The sequence below is a fragment of the Mastigoproctus giganteus genome, chromosome 8 (assembly GCF_048544385.1).
Source record: "Mastigoproctus giganteus isolate SK-2022 chromosome 8, ASM4854438v1, whole genome shotgun sequence".
NCBI lineage: Eukaryota > Metazoa > Arthropoda > Arachnida > Uropygi > Thelyphonidae > Mastigoproctus > Mastigoproctus giganteus.
Window position 1 is genome coordinate 171,643,421 of NC_143582.1, and position 13,731 is coordinate 171,657,151.

The 13,731-nt window shown below is 36.8% G+C and overlaps 1 protein-coding gene across 3 annotated transcripts in view; it reads right to left on the bottom strand.

Moving 5' to 3' along the window:
- The window catches only part of LOC150082006 (uncharacterized), a 521,135-nt gene that overhangs the window by 182,926 nt on the left and 324,478 nt on the right, over window positions 1–13,731 (bottom strand). For all 3 annotated transcript variants that reach the window (XM_090379053.1, XM_090379052.1, XM_090379054.1), the window contains exon 5: window positions 1,885–1,936. In XM_090379053.1, coding sequence (XP_090235179.1) covers window positions 1,885–1,936 — 52 coding nt within the window. The remainder of the gene's footprint in view (window positions 1–1,884; window positions 1,937–13,731) is intronic.

Here is a 13,731-nt window from a genome sequence, read left to right on the forward strand (position 1 = left end):
ACAATGGGAAAATCACCTCCCTGTCCCTGCTAGAAAAATTCCTATGTATAAATTGAAATGTTTTGGAGTAATGTTTGATATGAAATTATGCTATAATGAAACATAATAGTTATTTAAAGCAGAGATTAACTCTTGCTTTTTGGGATATAAAATGCAATTTAGTATGTGTGTATAAAAGAAGAATAATTTTAAAATGATAATAATGCATATTTAGTTTCTTTAATGTTCTTTGCCTTGAATTGTTCATGTGTGGGCTTTTCAAAAATTGAATCCAACTTATGAGCAGAATACTGAGTCTAGAAGAAGTGTAATCTGAAATTTGGTTTACCAGCTATGATTTCAAGTTAAATATTGAAAACAACTAAAAGAAATTCCAGTCTTACATAAATGAAGATATAGTAAATTCCTGTTATTTTATTAAATAAGAGTACCTATCTGCAAATTTGATCATTCACATACTGATATTTTCCATATTATGTGGTTGTTGTGGTATTTCTGGCATAAGGGCTACTCAGTCCATAACCCCAAGAGCTCACATCTGGTGAGTATGGGCTTGGCAAACCCAGGGTCCTGAGTTGGATATCATCATTCTTCTCTTTCTTGCTTTCTTGGTGATTCCCTTCTATTTCTGAATCTCTCTCTCTCTCTCTCTCTCTCTCTCTCTCTCTCTCAGGGTAACATGGGATTTTTTTTGTTTTGGCTGGTGTAGCATAAGCCTCAGGCTTCCTTGCACCATATGGCTAATAATAATACTGCACCTTCCAAATTAATTTAGTTCACTTATGAGAACTGCATGAGGAGCAGTTAGAAATGGTTATACATTTGTGTTAAACAGAGAAAGAATTCAAAGATTTGCTTCTTTACCTATGATATATTGAAAGATAGAGGTTGTTGTAAATCTTAAATGAAACAAAGACGTTTGTCAGGCATTGTTGAACAAGCTACATTCAAGGAGTAAATGTTTTACTGTAAATGAGTGTGAGCAGTGCGCACACTGTGGAGCATCATTTCCTGTAAGCAGGTAGAGATGTGTGAGGTGAATGTGACCTATTCGGGTTCTGGCTAAGATTACTTCTTCTTTTCTATTTTTACAAAGGCTAGATGCCCATACTTGTGGTTCAGATTTTAGTTCAAATAGCTTGTTATTTGTTTGCATTTTCCACAGATTATAGGGTTAGAAGGAGTTGATAAATAATATTTTAACATTGTGGATAATGCGATAATGGAAATTGTAATGAGTTTAAAAAGGAATTTTTATTATGCAGAAGGAAGTCAAGTTCTATAATATACACAAGTTGTATAATAAGTTGAATATCCTACATATTTTTTGTAGGATATTCCTGTAACCTTGAGTTTATTCAATTTTTGCAGTACTTGAGGTAGTTTATTTTGTACAAATTTTTATAATTTTTTCACAGCCATTTATAGAACTATTTAATTTTCTAAAACAACCTTGATCTAGAAGCCTAGAACAAGAAAATAACATTTTATCAATGATCCATAGACAAGAAGGATACATCCATCAATTACTCAAGATGGGTAGGCTATGTCTAACAATTCAGTTGCCCTAAATCAGACAGACTTCCAGCTTGTACTGACATGTGATGACAAAGTAACGATTGATGTACAAACAGGTATAATTATGCATATAAAATGTTAATAATATAATGACAAAATGAATGCCATAGATACAGTGATTAAAAATATAAAAAAAAAATATATGCTAATGGCACAAAACAACTTTAACTTCTTACCTGGGATAACATATTAAACAGCTTCAACTACATAATTAAAATTGGGATTTTATCAATTTATTTGCTTATTATTAACTTGTATATAAGTGAAATTTTTATAATGTCCAAAATAATTAAAACTTCTGCTTACATTGTTTGTGTATGGCTGGCAAACAGTGAGATTTACTGAATATTTGCAAGACCTGAAAAAATAAAAAGAAGAAAACTTTTTTGTAAAATTTTCTTTAAAAATTTTTTTTGAATTAATATAGTTAAGAATTTTAAAGCAGAGCATATATATACAGATATATACAAACCTCTCGACTTTGAGGAATCAGAAACCGGAAAATTTTATATACAGCTTTCAGCTGGAAGAACCCAGAAATTAAGAAAAATTTCACAAAAACATATTTTAATGAGAACTGCGATAAATGCTTTGGTGTAGATTAGATTGTGTTAATTACTTCAATACAGAAATTTTAAAAATACAAAGATACAAATAAAAATACAGAAATATAGAGATAATTTAATTCCATTACTTATCTATATAACCTATAATCCATATAATTAAATTCAAGGAAAATGATTAATATTATGTCTTATCCAACCACTGGTGGATATACAGTACTTCAGTTCATATAGGGGCATTTGATAAGGAAGCCTTGCAAGTGGAGTGTTCTAGAATTTGTTTTTGGATCTGAATTGTAAAGAAACAATTTTATGAGTTCCAAGGTGGTTTATACATACTCTCCTTTAAGGAAAGGATAAGCCAGGTTATTATACTTTAAATATAAATTGGCTGATATTAAATATCATTATTGTTTTCTTGATCAGTCCTAATGTCAAGATCTATTTATCAGAAAATCATTATATTAAAAATCTGTTTTCATTTAGTGTAGAAGGATGAATATCCAAACTTCTAGCAGAAAAAGAGACATGAACAAAGGCATTATTTATTTCAAATTATAATAAGTAATTAATGCATATCGTATATCATCATAATGGGAAAATTATCCATGTCATTATGAAATGCTACAAACCAAAATTTAAAGTAATTTGTTTGTTTGTGTGGTCTATGGTCTAAAAGCTTTTATTTTTATTTATTTTTTATTTTTTTTTCATTCAATTATATAGCGTTGCTACTAAAAAATTTTGTATTTGCGGACCTCTTTGCTGAGGAGGCGCTCCTGCAAAAATTAATATATAAATCTTTATTATAAAAAAGAAGTACAACAACCCTTCATAGTGAGATGTTAAGGGTAATTTAAAAAATAATTAGTGCTACTTAAAAATCAAACAAGGAAATTAAAAGTTAAATCTTACTAAATGGACTCGCCATAATCACATAACATACATTAAAACATATTCCAAGGATTATACATTAAACATACATTAAAACATATTCCAAGGATTATACATTAAACATACATTAAAACATATTCCAATTAAAATACACCATGCTTTGACTACTGTCATAATGTGAAACAATTGAAAGAAATAGTAGTTTTTCCTAATTTCAAAAAATCTACACTAAAAGTGTTTTCATAGAATGCACAAAATTATGCATTTTAAAACTGAAATTAATTGAAGAATTTTATTCAGCATAAATGATCTGAATTCTGGTTTATTACATTTTTTGACAAAGAAAAAAACATCTCTTATTCTGCATCTGCATAGCATACTGTGAGGAAGAATAATGATGCGTAAAACAATTTTTGACGTCTTATGATATATCTCAATCCCATTCTACTTCATCTGTACTGACAAACATGGCCTATTTTCAACAGTCATCTATTGCTTCTGAACCTTTGAATCACACAGGGAGATAATTTTAGTGATTGAGATATGAGAAGTATACTATGTTATAATTGGGAGCTAAGTGATTTTACTCTGTGATAATTTATACAACAGGAGTAAGATGCCTGGGTTGACAGAACCCACCAATTATATTAAAAAAGGCAGTAAGAGAGGTAAGCAAATGTTTAGCCATGATTATGAGGTCATTCTTAGATTTAGAGGAAAGTCCCTGCTGACTTGAAAGTGAAAATGTCTCTTTCTGTTCATAAAGAGTGAGTAATTACAGACATGTAACCTTGAATTTCATCCCAGGTAAAATAATGAAGCAGCAATTAAAGAAGTACTTATAATCTTCTTGACAGAATGCAGTTATACAGCAATTACAGTATGTATTTGTTAAGAGAGAAACTTGATCTGACCAAATTAATTGGATACTATAATGCAATAACAATGGAACCAGATGCAAAAAATAATTTTGACATCATATAATTAGATATCAGAAAAGCTTTTAATAAGGTACCACACGAAACTATATATTAGAATTAGCATTAGTAGAGGCATATGATGCAAGAAAGCAAGGTTATACAGCATCAGCCAAAAATTCCCACCAAACGTTTGTCCAGTTCTTCCTTGATTTTATTTAAGCTATCAAACTTCCCTCAAGTGTCCACATAATCTGAGCTGTTGTTGGGTTTTTAGGAGCATTAGCAACTAAGGCCATATTGCTCCGGGAATATGCGGTGGTCATTCCCTGACCTTTCCACATCCTCCGTATTTCGTGGTGACAGGCTCAAACCCTGGTCTAATCAAGAAGTGTGTGCTACACACTGCTGCTCCTTCCCACCTGGCTACGGAGGTGCCTCATAATCTGAGCAAGGGGAGGAATCCCATCAGCACTGGGTTTGCTCAAACCATTCAAGGCCTTATACACCTCAATCAGATCACCTCGCAGGTGCCTAATCTCCAGATGCTGCAATTTTTAGAACTTAAAACCTTTCCCGGTAAGAGCAACCCTTTGTTCCCCTCACCAATCTCGTTGCCCTTCTCTGTACTTGTTCCAGCAGCTCTCCATCCTTCCTAAAATAAGGCCTCCAGACCTGTATGCAGTACTCGCCCAAGGTGTGGCCTGATCAACTGCCTTATCCCTGCTAGCAAAATTCCTGTATATTATTGACAGGATGCCAAGAACTGCCTAGGTTCCCTGAAGTGCAATGCACTTTTCTCAATGATGCTCAACTTCATACTAAAAAAGTTGCTACCCTTGCAAACCAAGTTGAGTGTGGATTTGCAGAGGAGAGTGACTTTTTTAGAAACCATAGAACAATCCAGTTGCTCACAGCATATATCACCTACTTGCATGAGTAAAATTATTTGCTCCAGCAATATATCAGAATCTGCTGAACTGGTTGTAGTGGCATTTGTATTTCTTATGGCTTTGAGAGAATTGAACAAGTCAGTAAAAATAATAATTTTGAGATGGACTTTTCCCAGATATGGTTTAAAGCTAGTAGAATGGCTTGCAATTTGGCAGTGAAGATTCTGCATTCATTTGGGAGCTGCTGAATAAAGATGGTATTTGGGTATACTGGACTACTACCTCAATTTTCGTCTCTGTTTTTGAGATATTAGTGTAAATCTGGGTATTGGACTTCATATGATGAATGCTACTGCTGAAGGTTTACTTTAGATAATGAAGTTTTTCTCCTGTGTTCAAATTAGAAATTGCATAATGGTTAACTATTTCCTACAGTGAAGTCATTTGTAAGATAGAATTTGCAATATTGTCCAGATTGAGGTGTCTATGTAGTAATAGTTCTTTTAAATGTATTCCTGGGGGGCAAATGACATTTGGATGCACTTGATTGATGGGTGAAAACAAGAGCTCCAATTCTGAATGCACTATATTTTGGTAGCATAGTATATTAAAAGGTTTTTGTCTCTGTTACTGTAGTGGCAGTCATATGCTTCAATGTAGAGACTTTCTACAGGAGAGGTGCAGAATACTCCTGAAACTAGTTGGAGCACATTGTAACATATGGGATTTAGCCATTTTAAAGCACCTGGTTTTGCAGAAACATAAATTGCTGCACCATAATCAAGTCGAGATCTTACTAGTGTTCTGTACACTACTAGGCAGAGTAGTAGTGTACATCTATCTGCTTCCCACTTCATTGCTGATAGGCCTTTCAGGATGATTAACTTCTTTAGACATGTAATTCAGAGTTGTTTAACATGTTTTAGAAAGGTTAATTTCCTGTCTAAGATAAGGCTGGAATTATCTTACCTTCAAAATTTCAGTTAAAGGTCAAGGTTCCTTTTTCTTCCTTTTTTTTTTTTTTTTTTAGTACAGATTCAAAAGTCATATGTTTGTGCCCATTTATGACTTCATTTATTGGTTAATTTTAATGGAAAATGGGGTACTGACCTCTGTGGAACTCTCCTCTTTGGAGAAAGACTTGAGAGAGTGGTATTTGCACATACCTGGAAAGTCTGATTATACAGAAAGTTCTGGATGTAGAGTGGAAGGTGTCCCTGTAGGCAATATTTATGTAAATCTTGGATAATTCCATGCCATCATGCAGTATCGTAAGCTTTTTTGATATCAAAACAAATTCACGATTTGACATTCCTTTCTAAAAAACACATTTTGTAATGTGTTGTTTACTAACTGTATGAGTAGATCAACTTTTAATCAGTTTATTTCAGAAGCCACAGGGTGAAAAAAGATGTTGTTTTCTCCTAAATACCACGAGCCTTGTATTAATCATTTTCCCCATGACCTTTCAAAGGCAGTTAGTTAATGCAATGGGCTGGCAATTTCTTGGATTTTTGAGATCTCTGTTTGGTTTTGGGAAGACAAGACTACTGCATGGTGCAAACCGTCTGGGAACTGATTTTTTAAGAAAATTTATTATATAAATTAAGTAAGGCTACTTATCACTGGTCAACTAGCTGCTATAACAACATCATATAATTAATTCTGTTAGGACCTACTGCACTTTTATTTGAGTGTGAGAGGGCTCTTTTGACTTCTGGCATTGTAAATGATAGATTGTACTGTTCACTTTTTTTTTTAGTAGTAAATTTTACAGAAGATTTTTTACATACACACACATATATATATATATATATATATATATGTGTGTGTATGTAAAAAATCTTCTGTAAAATTATTCTTCTGTATTCTGTGCCATATATATATATGGCACCTCCGTAGCCAGGAGCAGCAGTGCTTAGCACACGCTCCTTGATTAGACCCGGGTTTGAGCCCGTTAGCCACCAAATACGGAGGATGCGGAAAGGTCAGGGAATGACCACCGCATGTCCCCGGAGCAATATGGCCTTAGTTGCTAATACTCCTAAAAACCACACAACAACATATATATATATATATAGTTTAGAAATGGCAGAGTATTATTCTGGTTTCATCTTTCTTATTTTGTTCCAAGCACTTTGTGTATTTCTGTATATGGTTGAAACAAATTTGATCCTGGATGCTCTTTGACTAGCTCTTCTGATATACTGTGCTTTTATTCTTGCCTTTTCAAAAAGAAGGAGGAGATTGTCTATGGTAGAAAATATATGAAAAACATTCCTGGCCTTCTTTCTCATCTGGCTTGAGAGCACTCTTCATTCCAACAAATTTCTGATGCATGAGGGAATGCATGTACATCATCAGTAATGACTGCTCTGCAGCATAAATTTTCATAACTGTGACATACACAATTGCCATATCTAATGTTTGTTTCTGAATATCCAGTTTGAGTATGAAGTCCTGCTAGCTGTCTGTGCTTTTTTTCAGTCAGCTTTGTCTATTTTCCATCTAGGATTTGTCAAGATTTGGTATGCTGTCTTTTTTTTATCATGTTAATGATTACTTGATAGCAGTCTCTATTCAAAGGATTATTATGTATTTACAGTTAAGTATCATGTTATTTTTATCATGTTAATGATTACTTGATAGCAGTCTCTATTCAAAGGATTATTATGTATTTACAGTTAAGTACTGGACATAAAGCAGATGGTTTCTGACAAGTACATATATGTACAAATGCCATTGTTTAGTAGAGAAGTTGTCCTGTTCAATTAGCTGAACTCTTGGATTAATATCTGTATTTCCCCACAAGGAGTGGTCCATTTAAATATTCCAGCATGCAAAATGAGGGGGGGGGTAAAAACTAAAAAAAGTTTTTTATGAGGGGGGGGATAGTTGTCTTACTCAGTAATCTGAGCGATTTAAGGTTATTTCTTGGTTTAGCAGTAAATATATAGTTACAATTGTTATTAGCACTCCAACTGCTATACATACTGCAATTACTTCCAGAGTGGAATTTAATATCAATAGTTGTGAAGGTATGTGTGAGCTGACAAACACAGAAACTCCATCTCAGATCTCATTGTCTGCTATTTGGTCTTTCTGATATAAAGTTATAAAGTATAGTTTTTTGCTAGAAAGCTTCAGATATGTTTCTTGCAGAGATAAGCACAAAGGAATACATTGAGTGATGAGGTCTTTAATATCTTCTACATTAGACTGGGAGCCTTTGCAATTCCATTTAGAAAACTATACATTATTTGGTTTTAGTGAATCTTTTCAGCGTCTTTTTGTTCAGCGTCTTTGGCCTTTTTGGTTTAGGTTTCTTCTTTGAAAAAATATGGTTTCCCTGTATACATATCTTCTTAAGTAAAGATCTTGCGTATAGATTTGTCTCTAGTTCATTTTTGTCTTCTGTTTCCATTTGGTTTGTTTTTTTGTTCTACACTATTTTATTTTACTTTACTCTATTCCTTTTTTGAGTTCTCAGCATTGGATGCAATAGAGATTGGTGTGTTGATCATCTATCCTAGTTGTTTTGGTTGGGTCAGTCTGAGTAACTCTTGGGACCAGTTAGCTATGGATTCATGAACTTTATAAGAAACAAAGTTGTGACTAGAAAACACTAACTCAAAAAGAACTGTCTCTTTATTGCAAGAGTTATGTCACTTAGAAATTTCTTTGGTATCACCTCATTGCTAACACTTGGCAATTGGTCCTTGAGGTTGTCACAGACATTCTCTCAGATATGCCAGACAAGCTGTACTTGCTACCTGGGAGTCTAAAACGCTGATGGAACTGTTATTCGGGTGACACTCAAGTCAAGTGGACCCAATTTCGGCGAAGGCCGGACGGTCTGTGACAGCCAAATCCTCTGCTTGCACCTTCACGATGGTGGGACTGTTAGTAATCCTGGGTATAACCCCCATGCACAAGTACATGGTGGGTGACCACCCAGGTGTGAACCAACGTAAGCAGGGGTGGAGGTGTGGCGCCCACACCACATGGAGGAACGCCGCCCCTCTATGTTACCAGGCAGTACTAGGTGGAAGATGACTCTCATCAACCGGTGAAATACCACCACTTTCCTTATTGAAGGCTTGAAGTGGTGGAACCCATGTTTAATCTCTAGAGCTAAGTTCCGGTCAACCCTTCCCTATCTCTTCCATCATGCAGTATGATTGATGACTTTTGAGGTTATGATGAACGTTGTGGCGAGATCCAATATTCCTTACATTTCGAGGGTACAGCTCTAAAACGGTTTTCGCAGGCCGGCTGCCAGTTAGTACACCGGACCGGACCTATTGGTAACTCTCTAGGAGGCTTCCGGATCAGCTAGTGTATAATCTTGCTACCTCTACTCTGCCAGATAGTGACCGGAGGGAGTCCGAGTAGTGTGTATGCGGGGAGCATTGTCGAGGCCACGTTATGTCAAGGATCTGGGTATATTCTTACCACATGTACGCCATATCCAAAAATTTCATTACTTCATACAGCATGTCCCGCCCACTTTTTCTTACTATTGAATACACCATGAATTGTCAAACAAATAGAGCAAGCTTATCTGCGAAAAGATCTAAACCTCCCAAGGACTTCCTAATTCATTTCACAAATATACGTGGTCTCAATTCTAATTTCAACGATGTCCATTTCCACTTGCAGTCTACCAAACCTCATGTACTTTTTCTGACAGAATCTCAGTTATCGGTTGATTCAACTACTGCTCATCTCAGATGCCCAAATTATTCGCTGTATGATTCCCTTCGCCTCAAAGGTGGTACTTGTGCATATGTCCGTTCTGATATTCCCTGTCAGAGACTTGGCAATTTGGAATCTCCTCTCTTTTATCTTCTCTGGCTTAAAATCTCTCTACCTCATTGTGTCAAATTCATCTGTTGTCTCTACCGTTCTCCCAACTCGACTAATCACTTGGAGCTCTTTGACTTCCTCTCGTTGCAACTTGACTTTCTCCAGTCCAACTCTCCTAACAGTGAGGTAATTTTCCTTGGTGATTTTAATGTTCACAACCCCAGCTGGCTTCCGTTTTCTAGTCACACCGACCCAGCAGGTCGAGATGCTGAGGATTTTGCAATTACTAATGACCTAGCACAGATTGTTCATTTACCTACAAGAATACCGGACAATCCTAATCATACAGCCAATACGCTTGATCTTTTTCTCACAAACAACCCTTTTAAGTACACGGTCGAAGTGAGAGCTCCTTTAGGCACTTCAGATCACAACTTGGTGATTGTCTCTTCTCCAATGGAACCTTTATCTCAAGGCTATTCCCAACCTCATGTTGTTTGGCATTACAAGAATGCAAAATGGAATGACCTGCGAGACTTCTTTTCTTCTTTTCCTTGGTCGGATTACTATTTCAAAAGTTCTGATGTCAACGTTTGCTCAGATCGGGTCAGTGAAATTATTCTTGCAGGAATGGAATCCTTTATCCCACACTCCACTTTAAAATCTCGTCCTTTATCTAAACCTTGGTTTTCCAATAAATGTGCTAAGGCTGTCCAAGAGAAGAATGTTGCATATCGTAATTGGCTTGTTTCTAATTCTTCAGTTTCATTTTCTGCCTACGCCAAAGCTCGCAACAATTGTAAAGCAGTTATTAATCAGTCCAAACTAGAGTTTGAACTGGCTAAGAGTAGAAAACTTGCTTCTTGCCCTAATGGTAGCCGGGCATTCTGGTCTCTTGCCAAAGCTATTGCCCGCAACTTTTGCCCATCTCTGCTCCCACCTCTGTCCAAACCAGATGGTTCTGTTGTCACTTCAGCCAAGGATAAAGCTGACCTGCTAGCATCCCATTTTTCTTCCAGCTCATGTATTAATGATCTTGGTAAAACACCTCCCACCATTCCCAACACACTCCATTCAATGCCTCCTGTGGTCTTCCGTCAAAAGGATATCAGAATGATTTTGATGAATCTCGATGCTAAGAAAGCTCCAGGTCCTGATGGTATTTCTCCACTTGTTCTTAAAACCTGTGCTCCTGAACTTACTGCTATTCTTTGCCGCCTTTTTTCACTTTCTTATTCTAAAGGTGTTTTTCCTTCTGCTTGGAAATTTGCTCATATCCAGCCAGTTCCTAAAAAGGGTGACAAATCCCTCCCATCCAATTATCATCCCATTGCAATTACTTCTACTCTTTCTAAAGTAATGGAGAAATCAATTAACCGCCAACTCTTAAATTACCTAGAAACCTTCCGTCTGATCAACGATCACCAGTATGGATTCCGTCAGTGTCGATCCACTGGTGATATCCTGGCTTATGTTACCCATTTATGGACTAATTCAATGGAAAGGTTCGGTGAAACACAAGTAGTTGCTCTTGACATCTCAAAGGCTTTTGATCGTGTTTGGCATAAAGGTCTTCTAAACAAGCTTCCATCTTATGGCTTGCCAACTGTTTTTAGTAATTGGTTATCCAGTTTTCTCTCTGATCGCTCACTGAGAGTGATGGTTGATGGCTCTCTGTCTTCTAACTTCTCCACTAATGCCGGTGTCCCCAAGGTTCAGTTCTTTCCCCCACTCTTTTCCTCTTGTATATCAATGACCTTCTTCCATTGACTGGAAATGCTATCCATAGTTTTGCTGATGATAGCACATTGCATTCAACTTTCCATTTTGAGAAATCTTGTCCTGCTCAATCAGCTTCAACTTCTCGAAAATCTGCTACCAATTCCTTAAATGCCGACCTTCAGGTAATTCTCCAGTGGGGCAAAGACAACTTAGTTGATTTCAACCCTTCTAAAACTCAGTCTTGTCTTATATCTTGCAAAAAGGATTCTTCTGCTCCTATGCTTATCTTTAGTGACACTCCAATTTCTAGGCAAAAGGATATATCTCTTTTGGGGATTACCCTGACTTCTAATCTCTCTTGGCACAAGCACATTACAAATATTGCTTCCTCTGCATCTAAAAAACTTGGTTTTCTCTTTAGTTCTCGGCGTTACTTTTCTTCCAAACAGCTGCTTGGAATATTGTTCCCACATCTGGGGTGTTGACCCCCAAAACCTCTCTCAGGTTTCTTGATTCCATTCGGAGAGGGCAGTTAGGTTAATTAATGATTCATCTCTAACAGAGTCTCTCCACTCGCTGTCTCATAGATGCACTGTTTCTGCTGCATGCCTCTTCTACAGATACTTCCATGGGCACTGTTCTTCTGAATTAGCTTCTATAATTCCCGCTCTCTCTTTCAAAACAGTCCGAACACGTGCCGCCACCAGCCAACATCCATTTACTGTCCAACTTCAAACCCACAGAACCAACTTTTCATCTTCCTCATTTATTCATTCAACTGCCGTTTTCTGGAACAACCTTCCTTCATACGTATTTCCTGAAAATTACAATCTACAGAAGTTCAAGTCCAATGTCAACAAATATCTTCTTTTGTCTTCTCAATCTCCAACCCAAGCACGGTACTAAGTACTATAGGTTCTAATACCTCTCGTGTTTGGGGTTCACATAAAAAAAAAAAAAAAAAAAAAACTGGGGCTGAGAGAGAGAAAGTTAAAGAAGTGGTCAGGCCCATGCTTTACTAAAGTTTTCATGGCCCACATGAAAAAATTTGAAAGGATTAGATGTGTGCATGATAACACTAGATGCTGTAGGCCACCAATTCCTGTTTGGGCAGCAAAGATAACAAAATTGTTCAAAAAATTGTTTCAACATCAAGATGAGATATTTGTATTACCAGGAATGTCACTTAATACCTGAATATTCCACAGATGGGCAGACCTGGGGTAATGTACTCAATTGTAAAATTGCACACTGTGAGAGACTAGGCTCAAAATGCTGCTACAAAAAATGCATAGCCAGTTGTTACCTGTTACTTATTCACTCACTCACACACACACACACACACACACACACACACACACACACACACACACACACACACACACACACACACACACACACAGTGTGTGCACGATGTAAACAATGTAAGGAAATCAGGTGACAACTCAGCGTTGTTATGGGCCTATATGAGAGCTTGAAGGACAGGGTGGATGCCCTCAAAGGATCTAAATTGAGGGCCCCATCACGCTCTCAGCTGCGCCAGAGCTTGCACTTGATCATCACGCAACACAGCATCAACCCCCAAGGCATAATGTGCTGGTCCAACAGAAACTAGTAGTTGTTGGTGACTATTGTCAGGGAAACATGGTATGTAAAACGGATAGCTCGAACCGGACCAGGATATGTCTGCCAGGGGCAAAGGTTGATGACATTGAAGAGTGGATATCATCTTTTAAGGGCACAAAAGGTGATACAGTTGTACACATTGGCACTAATGATATTAAGAGTAGGAGACCGGCAGAATTACTTAAAAGTACAGGCCACTGTTGAAAAAAAGGCGTGAATTAGGGTTGAATTTGAAAGTGTCTGCAATTCTGCCCAGACATGATAGGAGGGAGTATATGATGAGAGCCTTGTCGATCAATTCAGCCCTGGAAAGATTGTGCAAGGCTCAAGGTGTAGAATTTTTTTCAGCCTGGTCTGTACTTGTTAACAGGAGAGACTGCTTCTACAGGGATGGGATACAGTTAAATAGAAAGGGTGCAAGAATATTTGCTGATGCTATCGAGGCAGTGTTAGGTGGGTCGGAAAACTGCTAGCTTGGGGGGGATACAAGGACTAATAGATTAACAGTAGCCACTGGCAGAGGTGAAAGTGATTCCTGCACTGTTCTATTGGAATGTGCAGCAGCCTGGAAAATAAGATGCAAGATATTTCAGAGACTGCTGGGAGTCATTGCGATACAGGTACGATACAGTTACATTACATTGCATTAAAAGTAAACACATGGGTTGTGTTAGGGTAGCTAAGAATAGGAACAGTTGCATGTATACTTGCGTGTACACCAATGCTAGG